Source organism: Ictalurus punctatus, chromosome 2 (assembly GCF_001660625.3).
Source record: "Ictalurus punctatus breed USDA103 chromosome 2, Coco_2.0, whole genome shotgun sequence".
In the NCBI taxonomy this organism is placed as follows: Eukaryota; Metazoa; Chordata; class Actinopteri; order Siluriformes; family Ictaluridae; genus Ictalurus; species Ictalurus punctatus.
Genome location: NC_030417.2, coordinates 1,899,782 through 1,916,946, shown reverse-complemented (window position 1 = coordinate 1,916,946; position 17,165 = coordinate 1,899,782). Strand labels below are relative to the sequence as shown.

The following is a 17,165-nucleotide window of genomic DNA, read 5'->3' as shown; positions in this document are numbered from 1 at the left end:
GTGATCAGAGATTGATCATTAGAAATCATGGTGATCAGGGATTGATCATTGGGAATAATGATGATCAGTGATTGATCATAGGGAACAATGCTGATCAGTGTTTGATCACCGGGAATAATGCTGATCAGTGATTGATCACCGGGAATAATGCTGATCAGTGATTGGTTATTAAAGACAATTGTGATTGATCAATGATTAATCTTTAGGAATAATGGTTATCAGTGACATTGGCACCCTGTCCAGGGTGTATCCCGCCTTGTGCCCGATGCTTCCTGGGATAGGCTCCAGGTTCCCCGTGACCCTGAAAAGGATGGATGGTTATCAGTGACTGGTCATTTGGAATAAAGGTGATCGGTGATTGGTTTTCGTAAAAGAATGGTGATTAGTCATTAGTAAATGGGGGAAACTGGTGATTGGAGACTGGTTGAAACTCACTACCATGAACCTTGGAAAACTTGATTTCAGTAAAAAAAAAAAGTAAACTTTAACATGAGTCCTTCTACCAAAGCTGAACCTGCAGAACAAAGCTAATGCCAGATGTCTAGCTAACTAACTATAGTAAGAGCAAAGGAAAGGATTTGAATTACAAGCATTTGAAATATCGTACATTGTGTACATTTTCTTTTTTGGCTGAACTGGAATGTTTGGATTTTACTGTTTAGTTGAATGACAGGTTAAAACAGAGCAGAGGCTGTGTGTATATGCCTAAACACACACACAAAATGCACACTCCCCAAATGTAGGCTTTTTGTTCTTTGAAGTTGAGTAGCAATGCTTGTGTCATAAACAACAGCACCAACATCAGACGAAAACGATGATGATGATGATGATGATGATGGTTATTGTAGGTGTAGGTCCCGCAGAGTGACGTGAACCAATGTGGAAAGTATTTTAGAAATGTCAAGCGCAGCTGATTCTTCTTAAAGAAATAACTCAGCAGCTAACGTAGCTAAACGAATGTTTACATACAGTATGTGTGTATCAATTAGCACGCCTTATTAACAACAGACATGGGTGTGTCTTCACAATCTAAGCCAAAGCTTCAATGCGTACTACGTACACCGTGTTTTAATGCAAACCGTTAGTTTAGTTAATTATAAAATGAGAGAAAATGTTGAAAACGTTTTTACGGAGTGGCTTTACACTGAAGGGGAAAAAAATCACAACATCTTTTAAGTCAGGGTATGATGCAATCTTTACTAACATGACAATTTGGAAACAGAAAATATATTACAGATTTTACAGACCAGAAATATTACTATGTCTTTTACCTGATGTAAAATATCCCCAGGTGATATATCTCCTGTCTGAACAGTGTTATGGACTGTAAAGTTACTCTGTAAACTTACCTGACATGACAGATTTGGATGTTATTAAAATCCCAGAGATACAGCAGTAACATTATATATAATCCCCTCGTAAAACTAAAATTTTCGTACATTTCAGGTTAAAGTTCACAGTGTGTTTCGTACATTTATTCACTGTTGTTCAGTTTTACAAATGCTTCATCTGTTCAAACAACCTTCGGGTACATTTTTATGTCATCGCTAGTGCTTTCCAAACCTCCTCTTATAATAGCGTTCACTGAGAATCAAATTATTGTTGATTCGTCACACATATGTGTTCCCTAGGTTTGGCGTGATGGAACGCTGTGCTGTTGGTGGTCTGATTTGGTTTCGTGTTCCTTCTGAGAAACATGTTGCATAAACAGTGGGCACTGTGTAGGTGGGCACACACACGGACACACACACGAGGACACACGCTGCGGACGCTGTGTTCCAGGACGACATGTTGGGCTGTATGTTTTAATGTATGTATATGAATGATAATATATCACACATACTTACCACAAGCTTTTCAAGTTCCAGCATTTTGTCATGGTTGCTATGGAAATGTCTGAAATCGGTGGAGGTTTTGTGAATACAAGAAGGAGGTGGATGTTTTAGCCAGAGAAATGGACAATGACTGAAGATGAAATTTTGTTTCAGGAATAACTCTATCACATGCCAAAGCAGCTGTCAGTTGTTGTTTTTGGGGTTTTTTTTTGCAACAGCAGATATATTTTTGGATAAAATGAAGATAAAGTGAGATACAGTGCCAGATTTGGATGAGTACATCGCTGTCATTTCAATGCCAGGGTGTGTGGGCCGGGACTCGTTGGCTGTCTGGGACGCCGTGTCCAGATTGTTGTTCGAGAGGCGGTCATAGCTTGTAATTTCATCACGCTTGGATTGGGCTTATATTGCAGAGCAATGTTTCATGATTTCGTTCCAGCACAGTAATGCAGCTCAAAGCAGCCAAAAATACAACATGCCACCTCGTGCTTTAGACCAGTGTGTCGGCAGGAGCAATAGACAAATTGTGTCATAAATGTTGTTTTAAAATTGTCGGTAAAAGTTAGTTTCATTCTTGGACAACATTGTTCCAGATGGAAAAGAAATCATTGATAAGTTGTTTGAAATTTTTACATTGAAATTTTTCAGTACTTTGCCAATAAACAACAGTAAAGTGAAAAAATCTCACAACTGAGATTTTTTGATAAATTGCAACTACAACATGTGTTCACTTACATTATAATAATAAAAAATGTAGTAGTAAACGTTTTGTCCACTCGCAACCACCACAATATCCGAAATTTACCCATTTTGAAGAAAACTTTAAGCTCCGCCCACTTCACGATCACTTCATGTCATATAGTCCCTGAATTCCCTGGTTACTTATTTTCTTGGTATAACGAACATTTTGTTTATAAACTTTATAAATCACACATTTATAAATACATAAAATCACATTATTTTTTAACAATAGTTATTCTCAAAATAATCTTTTTCTACATTCAGAACCTCAAATCTCAGTTTCTAGATGACCTACATTCATGAATTTCTACATGTTCATTTCATACACAAACTAAAAGCGTATTACTGGAGAATTTCCACAAAATATTAACCTTTCTTGAATCTATGACAGATTTTATACTGAAAAAATCACATTTAAATGGCCAATTTTTTTTTTATAACACTTTGTATTTTCTTGACGAAAGAGCATCTGTTCAGTAAAATCATCCAAAGATTTTTTAAAGTATGCAAATTCGTGGGTAATTAATTAGACAAGGCCTCATTTGCATAAATAAATGTAAAGCTTCTGAAAAAGATTCAATTACCTTACCCACCATTTTGAGTTATAGGTAAGTGTTTATGAGTAGGTGTGGCCTCAGGGGTGAAACAGGGTGGCAGCTACCACACCGAAATAAGCCTCGCTGCCCTGAATCACTTCTGTTTAAAGTTTATTACGTAGTGTCCGTGTCCCTTCATTCGTTACAGTCCACATAGTCGTGACACTTGACTTATGTGATAATCTATTTTCTTTTTTTTTCTTTTCTGATTACTCTGTCTCCCAAAGTTTCCCTTTAAAAGTCATTAACTAAAGCTCAGTGGGAGGTTATAAATAGTTACACATATATAGATATACAGTGTGTGTGTGTGTGTGTGTGTGTGTGTGTGTGTGTGTTCCAAAGTTCCGAAATTACACCAGGCGTCCACTCTACACAAAGCCTTATTTGGCGCAGTGACCATTTAAAAATATGATGCGTTTTCACTGCCCCATAGTGGCCATAGCAGGTCACTACAGTTTCTAGATCCCCATTATCAAGGAGGACTGACATCAACTTTTTATTCCTGTGGATCTTAAAATATCTAGGATTTTGAAAAGTGTATTATTGTGTATGTAGTCTGTCCTAAAGTCATTAATAAAGAGAACAGACATGAGGACATGGGGATGACTCTGTGAAATCCTGGAAAGCTTTATTTTGGTCTCCCTGTTCAAATACCAATCTGTCCCCCCTCAATATACAGCAGAAAATGTTTTCTATATGTCCCCCTTTAATGACCCCTGCCAATGGATCTGTCTTTTCTTCATCTATTCTTTTTATTTATGTCTATTCTGAGAGCTCTTGCTGGAACATATCTAACCTTCATCTCTGAGGAACAGTGGAGCAAGACCATGTAGACAGTGAAAATCAGTGAAATCTATAAATCTGAGTGTCGTCCGTGTACTGATGGAAGGAAATGTCCTAATAATGGATCATCCTGGCTAACAGGAGCATGAAGAGATTAAATAATGTCTGCACAGAACTGACAGGGACTCCACAGGACAAAGTATGAAGCTTAGTCGAGCAGCTACCAAGCGCATCTCATTTGCAGCAGGTCATAGCAGCAAAATGGTGCTCTACTAAGTCCTAAAGATGCTCACCATGAAGGGGTTGAATAATTTTGAGACTGGAGAAGTCATTACAAATTGCATTTTCAGTTGAATTTGGGGAAACCACTTGAAGCATTCTCTGTGTTGAACTATTTCGATTGCATTTTGTTTGATTTGTTCACTGCAAACAGCTGAAAGTCTGTACATTTTGACAATAGATCTGATTTGCAATGTGGGTTGAATAATTCCGATTTCAACTATAATGACTTTGATAATGCTGGGTTGTGATTTTCACCACTGTAACTAAAATAAAGACACAACAGACCCCTTGGTTATGCTTCAAAGACAGTTCCCGGAACCCCACATTGAGAACCACTGCACTAGCTAGCTCTAGATCACACGTCAGCTACCCAGTGGAGAGGGTGAAGGTGAACTCGTGCATTCTCTGACACACATGAAGCTTCTGTATCTTTCTAAACGGCTGCTTATGTGACTTCACAGAGCAGTTGAACACACTCAGCGGAGAGCTCTAATTCTTCCACATACAGTACATGAGCTCACCGACCCTCAGGATTGGTTAGTATCACTCTGATTGACAGAGAAGAGAGTAAAGCAGTAACTCCGCCCCCTCCCACCCAGAGAGCAGGGTAAATTATGTCTGATTGGTGGATCATCGGGATTCTAACTCACGATCTCCTATTAATAGAGCGAGCTGACTTTGTCTTAATATTTAAAAAATACATAAAGAAATGTGTTTTTGTAGTAGGTGTTATTTGTGATGTAATCCACTGGTTCCCATCAACACTCCAGGAATTCTAAAATACATTTGAGTGTTTTCCTTCTCAACCACACCAGCACTGATATAAAAAGAGTCTAGTTTTAAGCAGATTCATTGCATCACGTGAGTTACAGCAGTGAAAACAGATAAATATGCAGGACAGGAGCGCTCCAGGATCAGGGTTTGGGAACGTCTCACATATTGTATGACCTGTGGAGTTCTGCATTTCTGCAAGCAATTCACTACATCAGCATTTCCATGTTTTAACTCCTTCACAACTGAATAAAAAAGGTATTTAGAGATGTTCAAACCCCTCAATGGGATTAGTTAACAATAATTATGTTAACGAGAAACAAAAAGACCTGATTTAAATTAGATCTGTTAAAACATATCCGTATTTTTGTTCAATTAAATAACACTTGGGTGTCTAATTGGTTCTGTACTCATTCACTGTTTTAATCAATCATCTGCATCCGTCTCTCTCTGCTTCTCATGACACACAACATGTTACTTTTAGTTATTTTTACTTCCTTTGACATGACATTATATTCAATTAAACTGGTGAAAGTGGAAAGTTGCGATCAATAATCTAATAATATTCATCAAAATTGGAAAGAAAATCTGACCCCAGTGATTATAGCAGTGATTTATTATACAGGTTTTCACAAGCAATAATACTTTCATTTATATAATTAAAATCTCTTAAAAGACAGAGGAAAGAAGAACTAATGGTACTAATAAAAAAAAGAAGAAATTTAAAATAAGTTATTCATATCTCTGAGTAAGTTTGATTTGAAAGTAAATTATGATATATTGAATATTTTAAATGCAAATGACATTACTAATATTTTATTTTGGATTGCATAATCTCAGAGTTGATCCATAATACGGCACCCAGAACCCGGCGTATAGAGGCTGAGTGAACGTGGTGTGGACTCTGTGGAGGAGATTCATCGTGTCAGAGACGCTGTAGAAGGACAGAGTTCCTGCACTGTGATCCACATACACTCCTATTCTGAAGGATGGTGGACCTGTGAGACGAGTCTTAATGTTGTTGTGACAGAAAAAGAGAGAAGAAGTAGAACAACCCAGACTCCAGGACTGATTGTTGCGTCCAAACCAACGCTCATTACCCCGTCCTTTCCTGCTGATGTCTTTATACGAGACTGATATGTACACCCACACATCACCGTTCCACTCCGCCTCCCAGTAACAGCGTCCACACACACTCTCCTTACTCAACACCTGCTTGTAGGTGTCAAATCTCTCTGGATGATCAGCGTACTGCTGCTTTCTCTCAATGTACGTCACCGCTCTGTTCCTCTCAGACAGAATGAGGTTATAATTTACTGTGTTGGGATCCAGAGTCAGATCACAGAAATCTAAACACATGACAAATGTGAACATGTTAGATATTAATCACAGGATGTGTGAGTGTGTGTGTGTGTTTGTTTTTGAGTGTGCTTGTGTTCATGTGTGTGTTTCTTTATGTATTTGTGTGTCTGTCTGTTTCAGTGTGTCTATGCTTGTATGTGTTTTGTGTGAGTGTGTGTGTATGTGAGTGTGTGTGTGAGTGTGTCTATGTGTGTGTGGCCCTCTGTGTGAGTAGTTTGCATGTTCTCCCCGTGCTGTGGGGGTCTCCTCCGGGTACTCTGATTTCCTCCCCCAGTCCAAACACATGCATGGATTGGCCTTTCCAAAGTGTCTGTAGTGTATGAATGGGTGTGTGAACGGGTGTATGAATGGGTGTATGAATGGGTGTATGAATTGTTGTGTGAATTGGTGTAGGAATGGGTGTGTGAATGGGTGTGTGAATGGGTGAGTGAATGTGTGTGTGAATGGGTGTATGGATCGGTGTGTGAATGGGTATATGATGAGTGAGTGAATGGGTGTATAAATGGGTGTATGATGGGTGTGTGAATGGGTATGTGAATGGGTGTGAAGGGTGTATGATGGGTGTGTGAGTGGGTGTGTGTGTGTGTGTTTTACACGTACACTGCAGAAAATCTTGTCTGCTCTTTGGTTCTGAGGGTAAAATGATCTGAACTGCTGCAGCTGTGGAGACACAGAAACAAAATGGAGAAGGAAAAATCAGGTGGTGTAAAAGACGGAAACAGTTTAAAGTGATCAGATTTGTGTCTGATGTTTAATCAGCGTTTTATTTTAGAAAACACATTCTCTAGCTGTGGGATTTAAATGAGATTTTTTCCTTCTGAATGACGGAGAAATAAACTTTATTAATAACATGAGCACGAGCAGAGAGCTGCTTTGGTGACTAATGACTACAGAAGAAATGTTCTGACTGAATAAATGTTATTCATATGACTTATAAACTCTCTCTGTCTCTCTCTCTTTGTAGGAGTGTGTGAATAAATGTGTGTGTGTCCTCTGTGCTTTATTCAGAGTAGAATAACTGAAAATAAAACAGAAGCTTTTACACTATTAAGACATGAATAAAAAGTGGAACTGTATAAAATCATCGTTCCAGTAGAGGGCAGTGATAACAGGAAGTTCACGTAATCATAGGAAATCATTTCTGTGTGTTTTGGGGAAATTTGATGTCTCTCTTTACCGAGCTGCAGAGGAAGTAAAGATTTCCCAGCAGGACGATTTCTCTCACCGTGTTCAGGGATTCTGATGAATTCCTCCTGGCAGAATTCCTCGATTCTCTTTTTCAGAGCAGAGAGAGATTTCCTCACTCCATCAAATGAGAGATGTTGATTGACAGTGATGCTGCGTGAGTCCTCATGTCCAGAAGAGACACGGAGAGGCTGGAAACTCTACAGTGAGAAAGAAAAACATCACGGAGATGCAGAAAGATGGAGAAATATACATGTGACAGGTGTGTGTGTGTGTCAGACAGTGAGTGTTACCTGGAGGAAGTGGAGGTGATCATCTGTGTGTGAAAGCTCCTCCAGCTCAGTGACTCTCCCCTGAAGATCAGCGATCTCCTGCTCCAGTTGCTCCAGGAGTCGTTCAACTCGACTCAGTTCAGCCTTCTCCTGAGCTCTGATCAGCTCCATCACCTCCGAGCGCCTTTTCTCCATGGAGCTGATCATCTCAGTAAAGATCCTCTCACTGTCCTCCACTGCTGTCTGTGCACTGAGCTGTTAGGAGACACACACAACAAACGGAGGTCCTTTTTAAAACTTAACCCTCATTCCGTCTCTTACTGGGCCTCTAAACGACTCGTTGTCCATGTTGTGTGTGTTTCTAGGAGCAGCTCTGTCTCTGCTCACTGCTCACCTTTATAGTGTTCACAGTCTGTTTCAGTTCCTGCACCTTCTTCTGCTTCTCCTGGATTCTCTGCTGGGATTTCATCTGCTCCTCCTTTAACTCACTCTGAGGACAAATACAATACATTTCACATTACTAACCGATACCGATAATCCAGCCTTTTATGCCTTCTTTTAAATGAATATTTTCACTCCATCAGATCAGGAGTCAGAACTGATCAAACTCATCAGTCGTTTATAGACGGACACCGAATGATTAAACCAGTGGAATGAGGTGTGTCTCCTGCTTGGAGTGAAAACCTTCAGCTACTTTAGATTAGACATGTAAATTGTATGAAATGACTCTGAATAGATTAGACGTGCTTTTCTCACCTGTTTTTCAGTTCTGCACGCTTTAACTGAGACGGTGTCGTGGCTTTTGTGTTCATCCGTCATACACAGATAACAGATGAAGCTTTGGTCAGTACGACAGTAGACCTCCAGCACTTTATCATGCTCAGAGCAGATCTTCTCTTGTAGATTTCCAGCAACATCAGCCAACTTGTGCTTTTTCAAAGCAGGACCTTCAAGATGAGGTTTCAGATGAGTTTCACAAGAGGAGGCCAGACACATCAGACAGGACTTGACGGCTTTGCGTTTTCTCACGGTACAGAAATCACACTCCACATCTCCAGGTCCAGCGTAACAGTGAGCAGGAGAAGCAGCTTGGACTTCAGTCTTCTTCAGTTTCTCCACCACTTCAGCCAGCATGTTGTTTCTGCGTAGAACAGGCCTCGGAGTGAAAGTGTCTCTGCACTGAGGACAGCGACACACTCCGCTCTCATCTTCCTGCTTCCAGTAGTCATTAATACACACCTTACAGAAATTGTGACCACAGGGGATCGTCACCGGATCCTTCAGGAGATCCAGACAAACTGAACAGCTGAACTGATCCACTGAAAGCTGATCTACTGAAATACTGGTCATTTTCCTGATCTCAACGCAGAGAGAGAGATTGCACTGAACTTTGAGCTTCGTTTTCTCTGAAATGAGGAGTGGCTTCCTGAGAGGGATGGAGGGAGAGGAAGAGAGAGAGATATATTGATTGATTGATTGATTGATTGATTTTATTCCTGAGCTTTGAATCCCTGTCTTGGGATGTGATTTTCTGTTTTTCTTTTATTTACTTGTATATATTTGTTCTAAAAACACAAGAAGAAGACACCAAAAAGTAGCAAGTTTTTTTTTTTAAATCTATAATATAAAACCCAATTCATGCTAAATAGATGCATTCATCAAATATTAATTAATTTACATTATAAACTCAATTTTTCTGGAATATTAACGCTTCTGATTCTCTGTTAAATTTCCAAACAGTAGTGCCGTGCAGAATAATTAATACAATACTTCATTATAAGTGCGGAATCGTCCATAGACACTTTTTTTAGGTTAACACCTCAATTTAATTGTCTTGTTTGTTTGTTTGTTTTTCCTTTTTTAAAAATGTGTTTTTTAGGAAATACTATGAATCTTGTAGTGTTTGTTCGAGAGCTATGGCACACTGAGACTAAATAAAACAATCTTCTATATTTCAACATAACCACCTCATCTTAATATGCTGCTTCTGACATGATCCTAGTGTACTGCTCTGAAATACGGGTGGAATCAATATAAAAATCTAGTTAGTGTATACGTCTTGTACGTCACATCTCGGACCACCTTCGAATCGATGCCTGGTGAGTGCAGGATAAATATTTCTGTGATTAATAAGTAAGTAAATAGTAAGTAAATAGTAGCCTGGGGGCTGGAGGGGAAGCTGGGGATGCGGTTGTCATGGAAAAAGATGGATTTCGGGGCCCATTCCCAGTCTTGCTTTCTGATACTCTTATAATTCTGCCGAGGTATTTTTTTCCTCTGTTGTACACCTCCAACACATCTTCCTCCGTCCTCCATCTCTTCCTTCGTGGCGGAAAGAACTAATTATATTCTACGTGCAAGACCTTTTTTCCCTCCTTTAGAAAAAAAACAAGAGGCTGAACTGAAATATACAATTTAGGAGTGTTTAGTAGTAGTTAAACTGTAGCTGAACAGTTCGCCCAGAACTCTGTCATATTTCCCAGAGTCCCATATTAGTTAAACAGACTGAGTTCTATCAGCACACATGTCTTAGAGGAGCTGTTACGCCCTCTGCTGGCTGCAAGACAAATCACATTTGGAATAAAATCCCTGTCCTCATCTAGCCCTATCCACTTCTTGAAACTACCTGATGGCTACCTACTCCCTGTGAATCGTTTTTAAGGAAAATGGTGGAGATAAAAATAAATAAATAAATAAATAAACAGACTCAGTTCCAACTGGGTCGTAATTTCAGGGCAGCCTGAGATGACTAAACTAGCCATCTCGATAATGCATATCACAGTTCTCATAATGTGAACTTTAAATCGGTGTTGTAGTTTTAGAAACATTTTTATAGCATCGCAGCCTAAATAATATTGTTTGTTTGGAGTGATATAGGTATGTCTGACAAATTAACGGAAAACACCACCAGCCCAGCATCTCTATATCTCTTTATATCTGTTACCTTCTCCATTTCCACTCTCATTTTTCATTACTCTCTGATTCTCCTTCTCTCCCTCTCTCTTGTCTCTTTATCAATTTCTAAATCTTGGGCCCTGAGAAAATAGGAATCCAAAAATATAGGACTCTATAAAAATTGGGATTGTGAGGGAAATGACTAATTTTTACTTTGTAATAATTTTGTTCTTGTTCATGTTCAGTACAGAATGTTTATCTGCTTACAGAGACACAAACATGTTCTTCTGTTCAAGGTTCGTCTGTCCAAGATCCTAAAACAAAGCCTGTTTGAACTGCCTCAAGCTGCTTCTTATCGGTACACAGGATTATGTCATGCTCTGCGTTTCATATATATAGTAGTGGTTCAGCACAAGCTCTTCAGAGCGCTCTCATTATTCTCTCCTGCTTTATTCTTTCCTGTATTAACCATCTTTCTGTAATAAACCTTCTTACCTTCAGAGGACGAGTCTGCGAGTGTTGTCTAATTTCAACAACAATTTGGCGTCTCCTGGCTGGGCTGCGTGAGTCTTTTCAGCTTTTCTGGACAACAAGTAAGCCGGAGGATGCTCGAGGAAAAGTTTCACCCTGAAGTCCGTGTTAACACGCAGGCGGTTTGTCCTTTAAGTATTTAGAATTAGAATTTTATGAAGTCATTGTGTATTGCTGTCTGTATGGAAGGGAGTCGATGATGTAGAATTAGAATTAAATGAAGTCGTCGTGTATTGCTGTCTGTATGGAAGGGAGTCGATGATTTAGAATTAGAATTTTAGGAAGTCATTGTGTATTGCTGTCTGTATGGAAGGGAGTCGATGATTTAGAATTAGAATTTTATGATGTCGTTGTGTATTGCTGTCTGTATGGAAGGGAGTCAATGATATAAGAAGTGCTACCCACACAACGTCTAACGTCCCCTCGTCTTCTGTTCATTTTAGTTATCATATTTTGTAATGATAAAATGGGGGAAATGTGAGAGGAAATGACTCATTTTTACTTTGTAATAGTTTTGTTCTTGTTCTACTTCATTCTCATCAGAGGATAATACCTAAGAAAGCCATGTCATGTCACTGAGATCAGTACAGAACTTTTATCTGCTTTCAGAGACACAAACATGTTCTTCTGTTCAAGGTTCGTCTGTCCAAGATCCTAAAACAAAGCCTGTTTGAACTGCCTCAAGCTTCTTCTTATCGGTACACAGGATTATGTCATGCTCTGCGTTTCATATATATATATAGTAGTGGTTCAGCACAAGCGCTTCAGAGCGCTCTCATTATTCTCTCCTGCTTTATTCTATCCTGTATTAACCATCTTTCTGTAATAAACCTTCTTACCTTCAGAGGACGAGTCTGCGAGTGTTGTCTAATTTCCACGACAATTTGGCGTCCCTGGCTGGGCTGCGTGAGTCTTTTCAGCTTTTCTGGACAACAAGCAAACTGGAGGTCGCTCGAGGAAAAGTTTCACCCTGAAGTCCGTGTTAACACGCAGGCGGTTTGTCCTTTGTTGAGGAGTGAAAGACCGAAGCAGCTTTACCACTGACTGGTAGGAATCATCAAGAATTTAGAATTAGAATTTTATGAAGTCATGGTGTATTCAAAAAATTCTTATTCTAAATTCTTGATGATCGTCAACAAATCCTAAAAGAACCTTAAAATCAATTTAAACAAATTTACAGCTTAAATAGTACACGTTTTAACCAAAAGATTAATGTAAATACTTTCATGAAATTATAGGCTTTTATTTTATCTAGTATCTAGTAACTTGGCGTCTTTAGTTGGACTTATTCGGATGGTTTTCCCCTTACGCATCTGCCATCCTCCCTATTATTGTGGTTCTCATCTTTATCTTTTTATTCGGCCCCTGTATTTGTGCCTGTATTCGTCGTAGTATAGCCTCGGTTCAAGATTCTGTAACTACAGCTCTTTTTAGCTCTACTCCAATTGGCCATTCCAACCATGGTTCTTATCCTGAGGTGACCCATTCGGCCCCAATTGACATTTACATTAATAACCATGAAGCTGCGGTTTCAGCGGCTTCAGATGTGGTCTCACAGACATATCATGACTTTCCTGTGACAGGGTGATGTTACCCTTTGAATTTCCTTTTGGTTTATTCTGTGCTGCGCTAGAATAAAAGAGAGGATTGAAAGGAAATTCTCTTATATTATGAACTGCTCTCAAATACCTATGATGAATGTAATCATTTAATTACCTCTTTGAATATGCTGATCAACTGCTATCCTTGATTAAATTATTATGTACTTCCGTGTCAACATGATATGGGACTTATTTTGTATCATGACTATGTGTTGTGTGTTTTGACTAAATCTGTCTGACACCTGGACCAGTAGAAACCGTCCACGCACTGCTGTTATCAATGTGTACAATGTGTATAAATACTCCTGTTTTGAATGAATAAAGCGTAAGTCTCCTGTGAACGCTCATATCTGTCAGTGTGTGTGTTCACTTCGGACTCTCCAGGCCTGAACTCTGCAGCAAACCACACTTTCTAGCTCATAGCAGCACAGAACTAAAAGTTAATAAAAGTTCATAGAAGTTAATGGTAAAACAGGCTGGAAGGCATGACGGAGATCTGAAAGGCGTACTTGGGAGATTCCTGTGAGGTGGAAATCTAACAGGTAACCTTCCCCTTTCTCTAATTGGCAGGATCAATGACGTCAAAATGAATATATTACTGAAGTTTTTCTTGTTTCAGCAAGTTCCTCTTTTTCGGCCAAAATCATTCTTCGATTCTTTGGATAAGATAATTAGTACGTTTATTTGGGGTGGGAAGCTACCAAGGGTGCGTAAATCCTTATTGCAGAGATGTAGACTTAGCGGAGGTCTTGCATTCCCCAATTTTCAATTCTATTACTGGGCTGCGCACATCCATAAACTTTGCTACTTGGGGTAGAATTAGAATTTTATGAAGTCATTGTGTATTGCTGTCTGTATAGAAGGGAGTCGATGATGTAGAATTAGAATTAAATGAAGTCATTGTGTATTGCTGTCTGTATAGAAGGGAGTCGATGGTGTAGAATTAGAATTTTAGGAAGTCATTGTGTATTGCTGTCTGTATGGAAGGGAGTCGATGATTTAGAATTAGAATTTTATGATGTCGTTGTGTATTGCTGTCTGTATGGAAGGGAGTCGATGATTTAGAATTAGAATTTTATGATATCGTTGTGTATTGCTGTCTGTATGGAAGGGAGTCGATGATTTAGAATTAGAATTTTAGGAAGCCATTGTGTATTGCTGTCTGTATGGAAGGGAGTTAATGATATAAGAAGTGCTACCCACACAACGTCTAACGTCCCCTCGTCACGCAGACACATAATGGTTATTCTATCATTGAACACATGCGGTCTGCGACACGCAACGCTCCACAGACTAGCGAGACGGGGTTTGATTGGCTGAACGCAGTACTCGGGGGATGGGGCTTGTGGATATTAACCGTCTGTCTACCAATAGGTGCAATAATTCTTTTTGTCTTGCTCATTTTGCCTTGTATCGTTTCTCTCGTTTGGAGCAGTCTCTCACGCTCGTTGAAATCACTAATGACCAAACGCTGATGTTGACAAAGTCTGATTACGATCACTGTGATGACCATCCCGACCCGTATCCTAAACCTGAATGGGTATCAGATTCTCCCAGCGACATTGATGATGACGACCCATTGACCTCCATTTCACACCTATTGTAAATATTCCTTTGACCATGACGATTCTCATTTCACCCTAAATGAGCTTGCTTGACTACAGGATACTTTATATCCACAAAAACAGCCTTAGAGCCTTCATTATGTCTGTTTTATGTTGAATTCAGTTGTACCGTGAAAGGATTCTGAAGTTCTGATGTATTCACAGTATTGTGATTTCTGTTCATTTTAGTTATCATATTTTGTAATGATAAAATGGGGGAAATGTGAGAGGAAATGACTCATTTTTACTTTGTAATAGTTTTGTTCTTGTTCTACTTCATTCTCATCAGAGGATAATACCTAAGAAAGCCATGTCATGTCACTGAGATCAGTACAGAACTTTTATCTGCTTTCAGAGACACAAACATGTTCTTCTGTTCAAGGTTCGTTTGTCCAAGATCCTAAAACAAAGTCTGTTTGAACTTCCTCAAGCTGCTTCTTATCGGTACACAGGATTATGTCATGCTCTGCGTTTCATATATATAGTAGTGGTTCAGCACAAGCGCTTCAGAGCGCTCTCATTATTCTCTCCTGCTTTATTCTATCCTGTACTAACCATCTTTCTGTAATAAACCTTCTTACCTTCAGAGGACGAGTCTGCGAGTGTTGTCTAATTTCCACGACAATTTGGCGTCCCTGACTGGGCTGCGTGAGTCTTTTCAGCTTTTCTGGACAACAAGTAAGCCGGAGGATGCTCGAGGAAAAGTTTCACCCTGAAGTCCGTGTTAACACGCAGGCGGTTTGTCCTTTGTTGAGGAGTGAAAGACCGAAGCAGCCTTAACACTGACTGGTAGGAATCATCAAGAATTTAGAATTAGAATTTTATGAAGTCATGGTGTATTCAAAAAATTCTTATTCTAAATTCTTGATGATCGTCAACAAATCCTAAAAGAACCTTAAAATCAATTTAAACAAATTTACAGCTTAAATAGTACACGTTTTAACCAAAAGATTAATGTAAATACTTTCATGAAATTATAGGCTTTTCTTTTATCTAGTATCTAGTAACTTGGCGTCTTTAGTTGGACTTATTCGGATGGTTTTCCCCTTACGCATCTGCCATCCTCCCTATTATTGTGGTTCTCATCTTTATCTTGTTATTCGGCCCCTGTATTTGTGCCTGTATTCGTCGTAGTATAGCCTCGGTTCAAGATTCTGTAACTACAGCTCTTTTCAGCTCTACTCCAATTGGCCATTCCAACCATGGTTTTTATCCTGAGGTGTGACCCATTCTGCCCCAATTGACATTTACATTAATAACCATGAAGCTGCGGTTTCAGCGGCTTCAGATGTGGTCTCACAGACATATCATGACTTTCCTGTGACAGGGTGATGTTACCCTTTGAATTTCCTTTTGGTTTATTCTGTGCTGCGCTAGAATAAAAGAGAGGATTGAAAGGAAATTCTCTTATATTATGAACTGCTCTCAAATACCTATGATGAATGTAATCATTTAATTACCTCTTTGAATATGCTGATCAACTGCTATCCTTGATTAAATTATTATGTACTTCCGTGTCAACATGATATGGGACTTATTTTGTATCATGACTATGTGCTGTGTGTTTTGACTAAATCTGGGTGCATAAATCCTTATTGCAGAGATGTAGACTCAGCGGAGGTTTTGCATTCCCCAATTTTCAATTCTATTTACTGGGCTGTGCACATCCATAAACTTTGCTACTGGGGTAAATCTCCTGGATCTTCTTGGTGTAAATTGGAACTATCTTCGTTTAGGGAATCCTTTTTACCTGCTTTACTTTATTCCTCTATACCTACAAAACTCTCCCCATATACTGATAATCCAGTGGTTCTTAACACACTTAAGACTTGGTATCAATTTAGACGGCGCTTTAAGTTTGTAGGTGTATCCTCTTTGGGTCCTTTAGTCAACAACCACCTATTTCCTCCATCATGTTTGGACTCTTCATTTTCAGTGTGGTATGACAAGGGTATTAAACAAGTTAGAAATCTGTATGCCGATGGTGTGTTTGATAGCTTTGCCAATCTGTCATCTACTTATGACCTGCCTGTGACACATCTGTTTCGTTATTTTCAAATTCTGAATTTTGTTTCTAGATGTTTTCCTGATTTCCCCTCTGCACCTCCTGAACAGGCTTGGGAAAGCTTTTTTTCAAACAATCCACATCAGAGAGGAATGTTCTAGGATTTATGATTTTATTCTGGCGTTGGGTAGTGAGGTGAACCCCAAAATTAGGAATGCGTGGGAAACGGAGTTAGGAGTACAGATAAGTGAGGAGTGTTGGGAACCTGCTATGCTATAGGGAGGGTACAGTCTACCACTTCTTGTGCTTGTCTTGGACTTATACAGTTTAAAGTTTTACACAGAGTCCATCTGTCCAAGTCGAGACTTTCTGTAATATATCCAGACGTAGAGGACAAGTGTGATAAGTGTCATGGCTCTCCCTGCCATCTTGGCCATATGTTTTTCTTCTGCCCTGATCTCCATGGTTTTTTTTTTTTTTTTTTTTTTTTACCATCATGTCCACTATTCTTAGGGTACATTTAAAACCTTGCCCATTGATTTCTGTATTTGGGATTCCTGATCTCTCAGTTCCATTGAGCTTGATACAAAAGGATGTTATTGCTTTCACATCCCTTATAGCAAGATGTTCCCTACTGTTGCATTGGAAGTCTGCTAAATATCCATCTATCTCCCAGTGGCTAAAGGACGTGATGTTTTTTTT

At 39.2% G+C, this 17,165-nt stretch overlaps 1 protein-coding gene and 1 long non-coding RNA gene across 5 annotated transcripts; one reads left to right on the top strand and one right to left on the bottom strand.

Annotated features, from left to right (window-relative positions):
• Positions 1–1,477: 1,477 nt before the first annotated feature.
• On the top strand, positions 1,478–7,308 carry LOC128629418 (uncharacterized). Its single transcript, XR_008393770.1, has 2 exons — positions 1,478–1,810; positions 5,849–7,308. It is a non-coding gene; the product is annotated as an uncharacterized LOC128629418 (long non-coding RNA).
• Positions 5,283–15,245, bottom strand: LOC108257649 (tripartite motif-containing protein 16-like). 4 transcript variants are annotated; one of them, XM_053677442.1, is made up of 9 exons: positions 15,040–15,245; positions 12,093–12,297; positions 11,218–11,382; positions 8,584–9,253; positions 8,222–8,317; positions 7,849–8,082; positions 7,596–7,755; positions 6,971–7,030; positions 5,284–6,357 (listed from the first exon to the last, which is right to left on the bottom strand). In XM_053677442.1, the coding sequence occupies exons 4-9, from the start codon at positions 9,175–9,177 to the stop codon at positions 5,825–5,827; spliced, it is 1,677 nt and encodes a 558-aa protein (XP_053533417.1). In that variant the 5' UTR covers positions 9,178–9,253; positions 11,218–11,382; positions 12,093–12,297; positions 15,040–15,245; the 3' UTR covers positions 5,284–5,824. The 4 variants fall into 4 exon arrangements, with proteins under 4 accessions (XP_053533435.1, XP_053533417.1, XP_053533415.1 ...); XM_053677440.1 differs by lacking the exon at positions 11,218–11,382; XM_053677450.1 differs by lacking the exon at positions 11,218–11,382 and having other exon boundaries at positions 12,093–12,256.
• Between the last annotated feature and the right edge of the window lie 1,920 nt (positions 15,246–17,165).

Coding starts and splice junctions, on each gene's coding strand:
- LOC108257649 (XM_053677442.1), bottom strand. CDS start 9,177: ATGACCAGTATTTCAGTAGATCAGCTTTCAGTGGATCAGTTCAGCTGT. Junction 8,318..8,583: donor CGTGCAGAACTGAAAAACAG/GTGAGAAAAGCA, acceptor ATTTGTCCTCAG/AGTGAGTTAAAGGAGGAGCA. Junction 8,083..8,221: donor AGACTGTGAACACTATAAAG/GTGAGCAGTGAG, acceptor GTCTCCTAACAG/CTCAGTGCACAGACAGCAGT.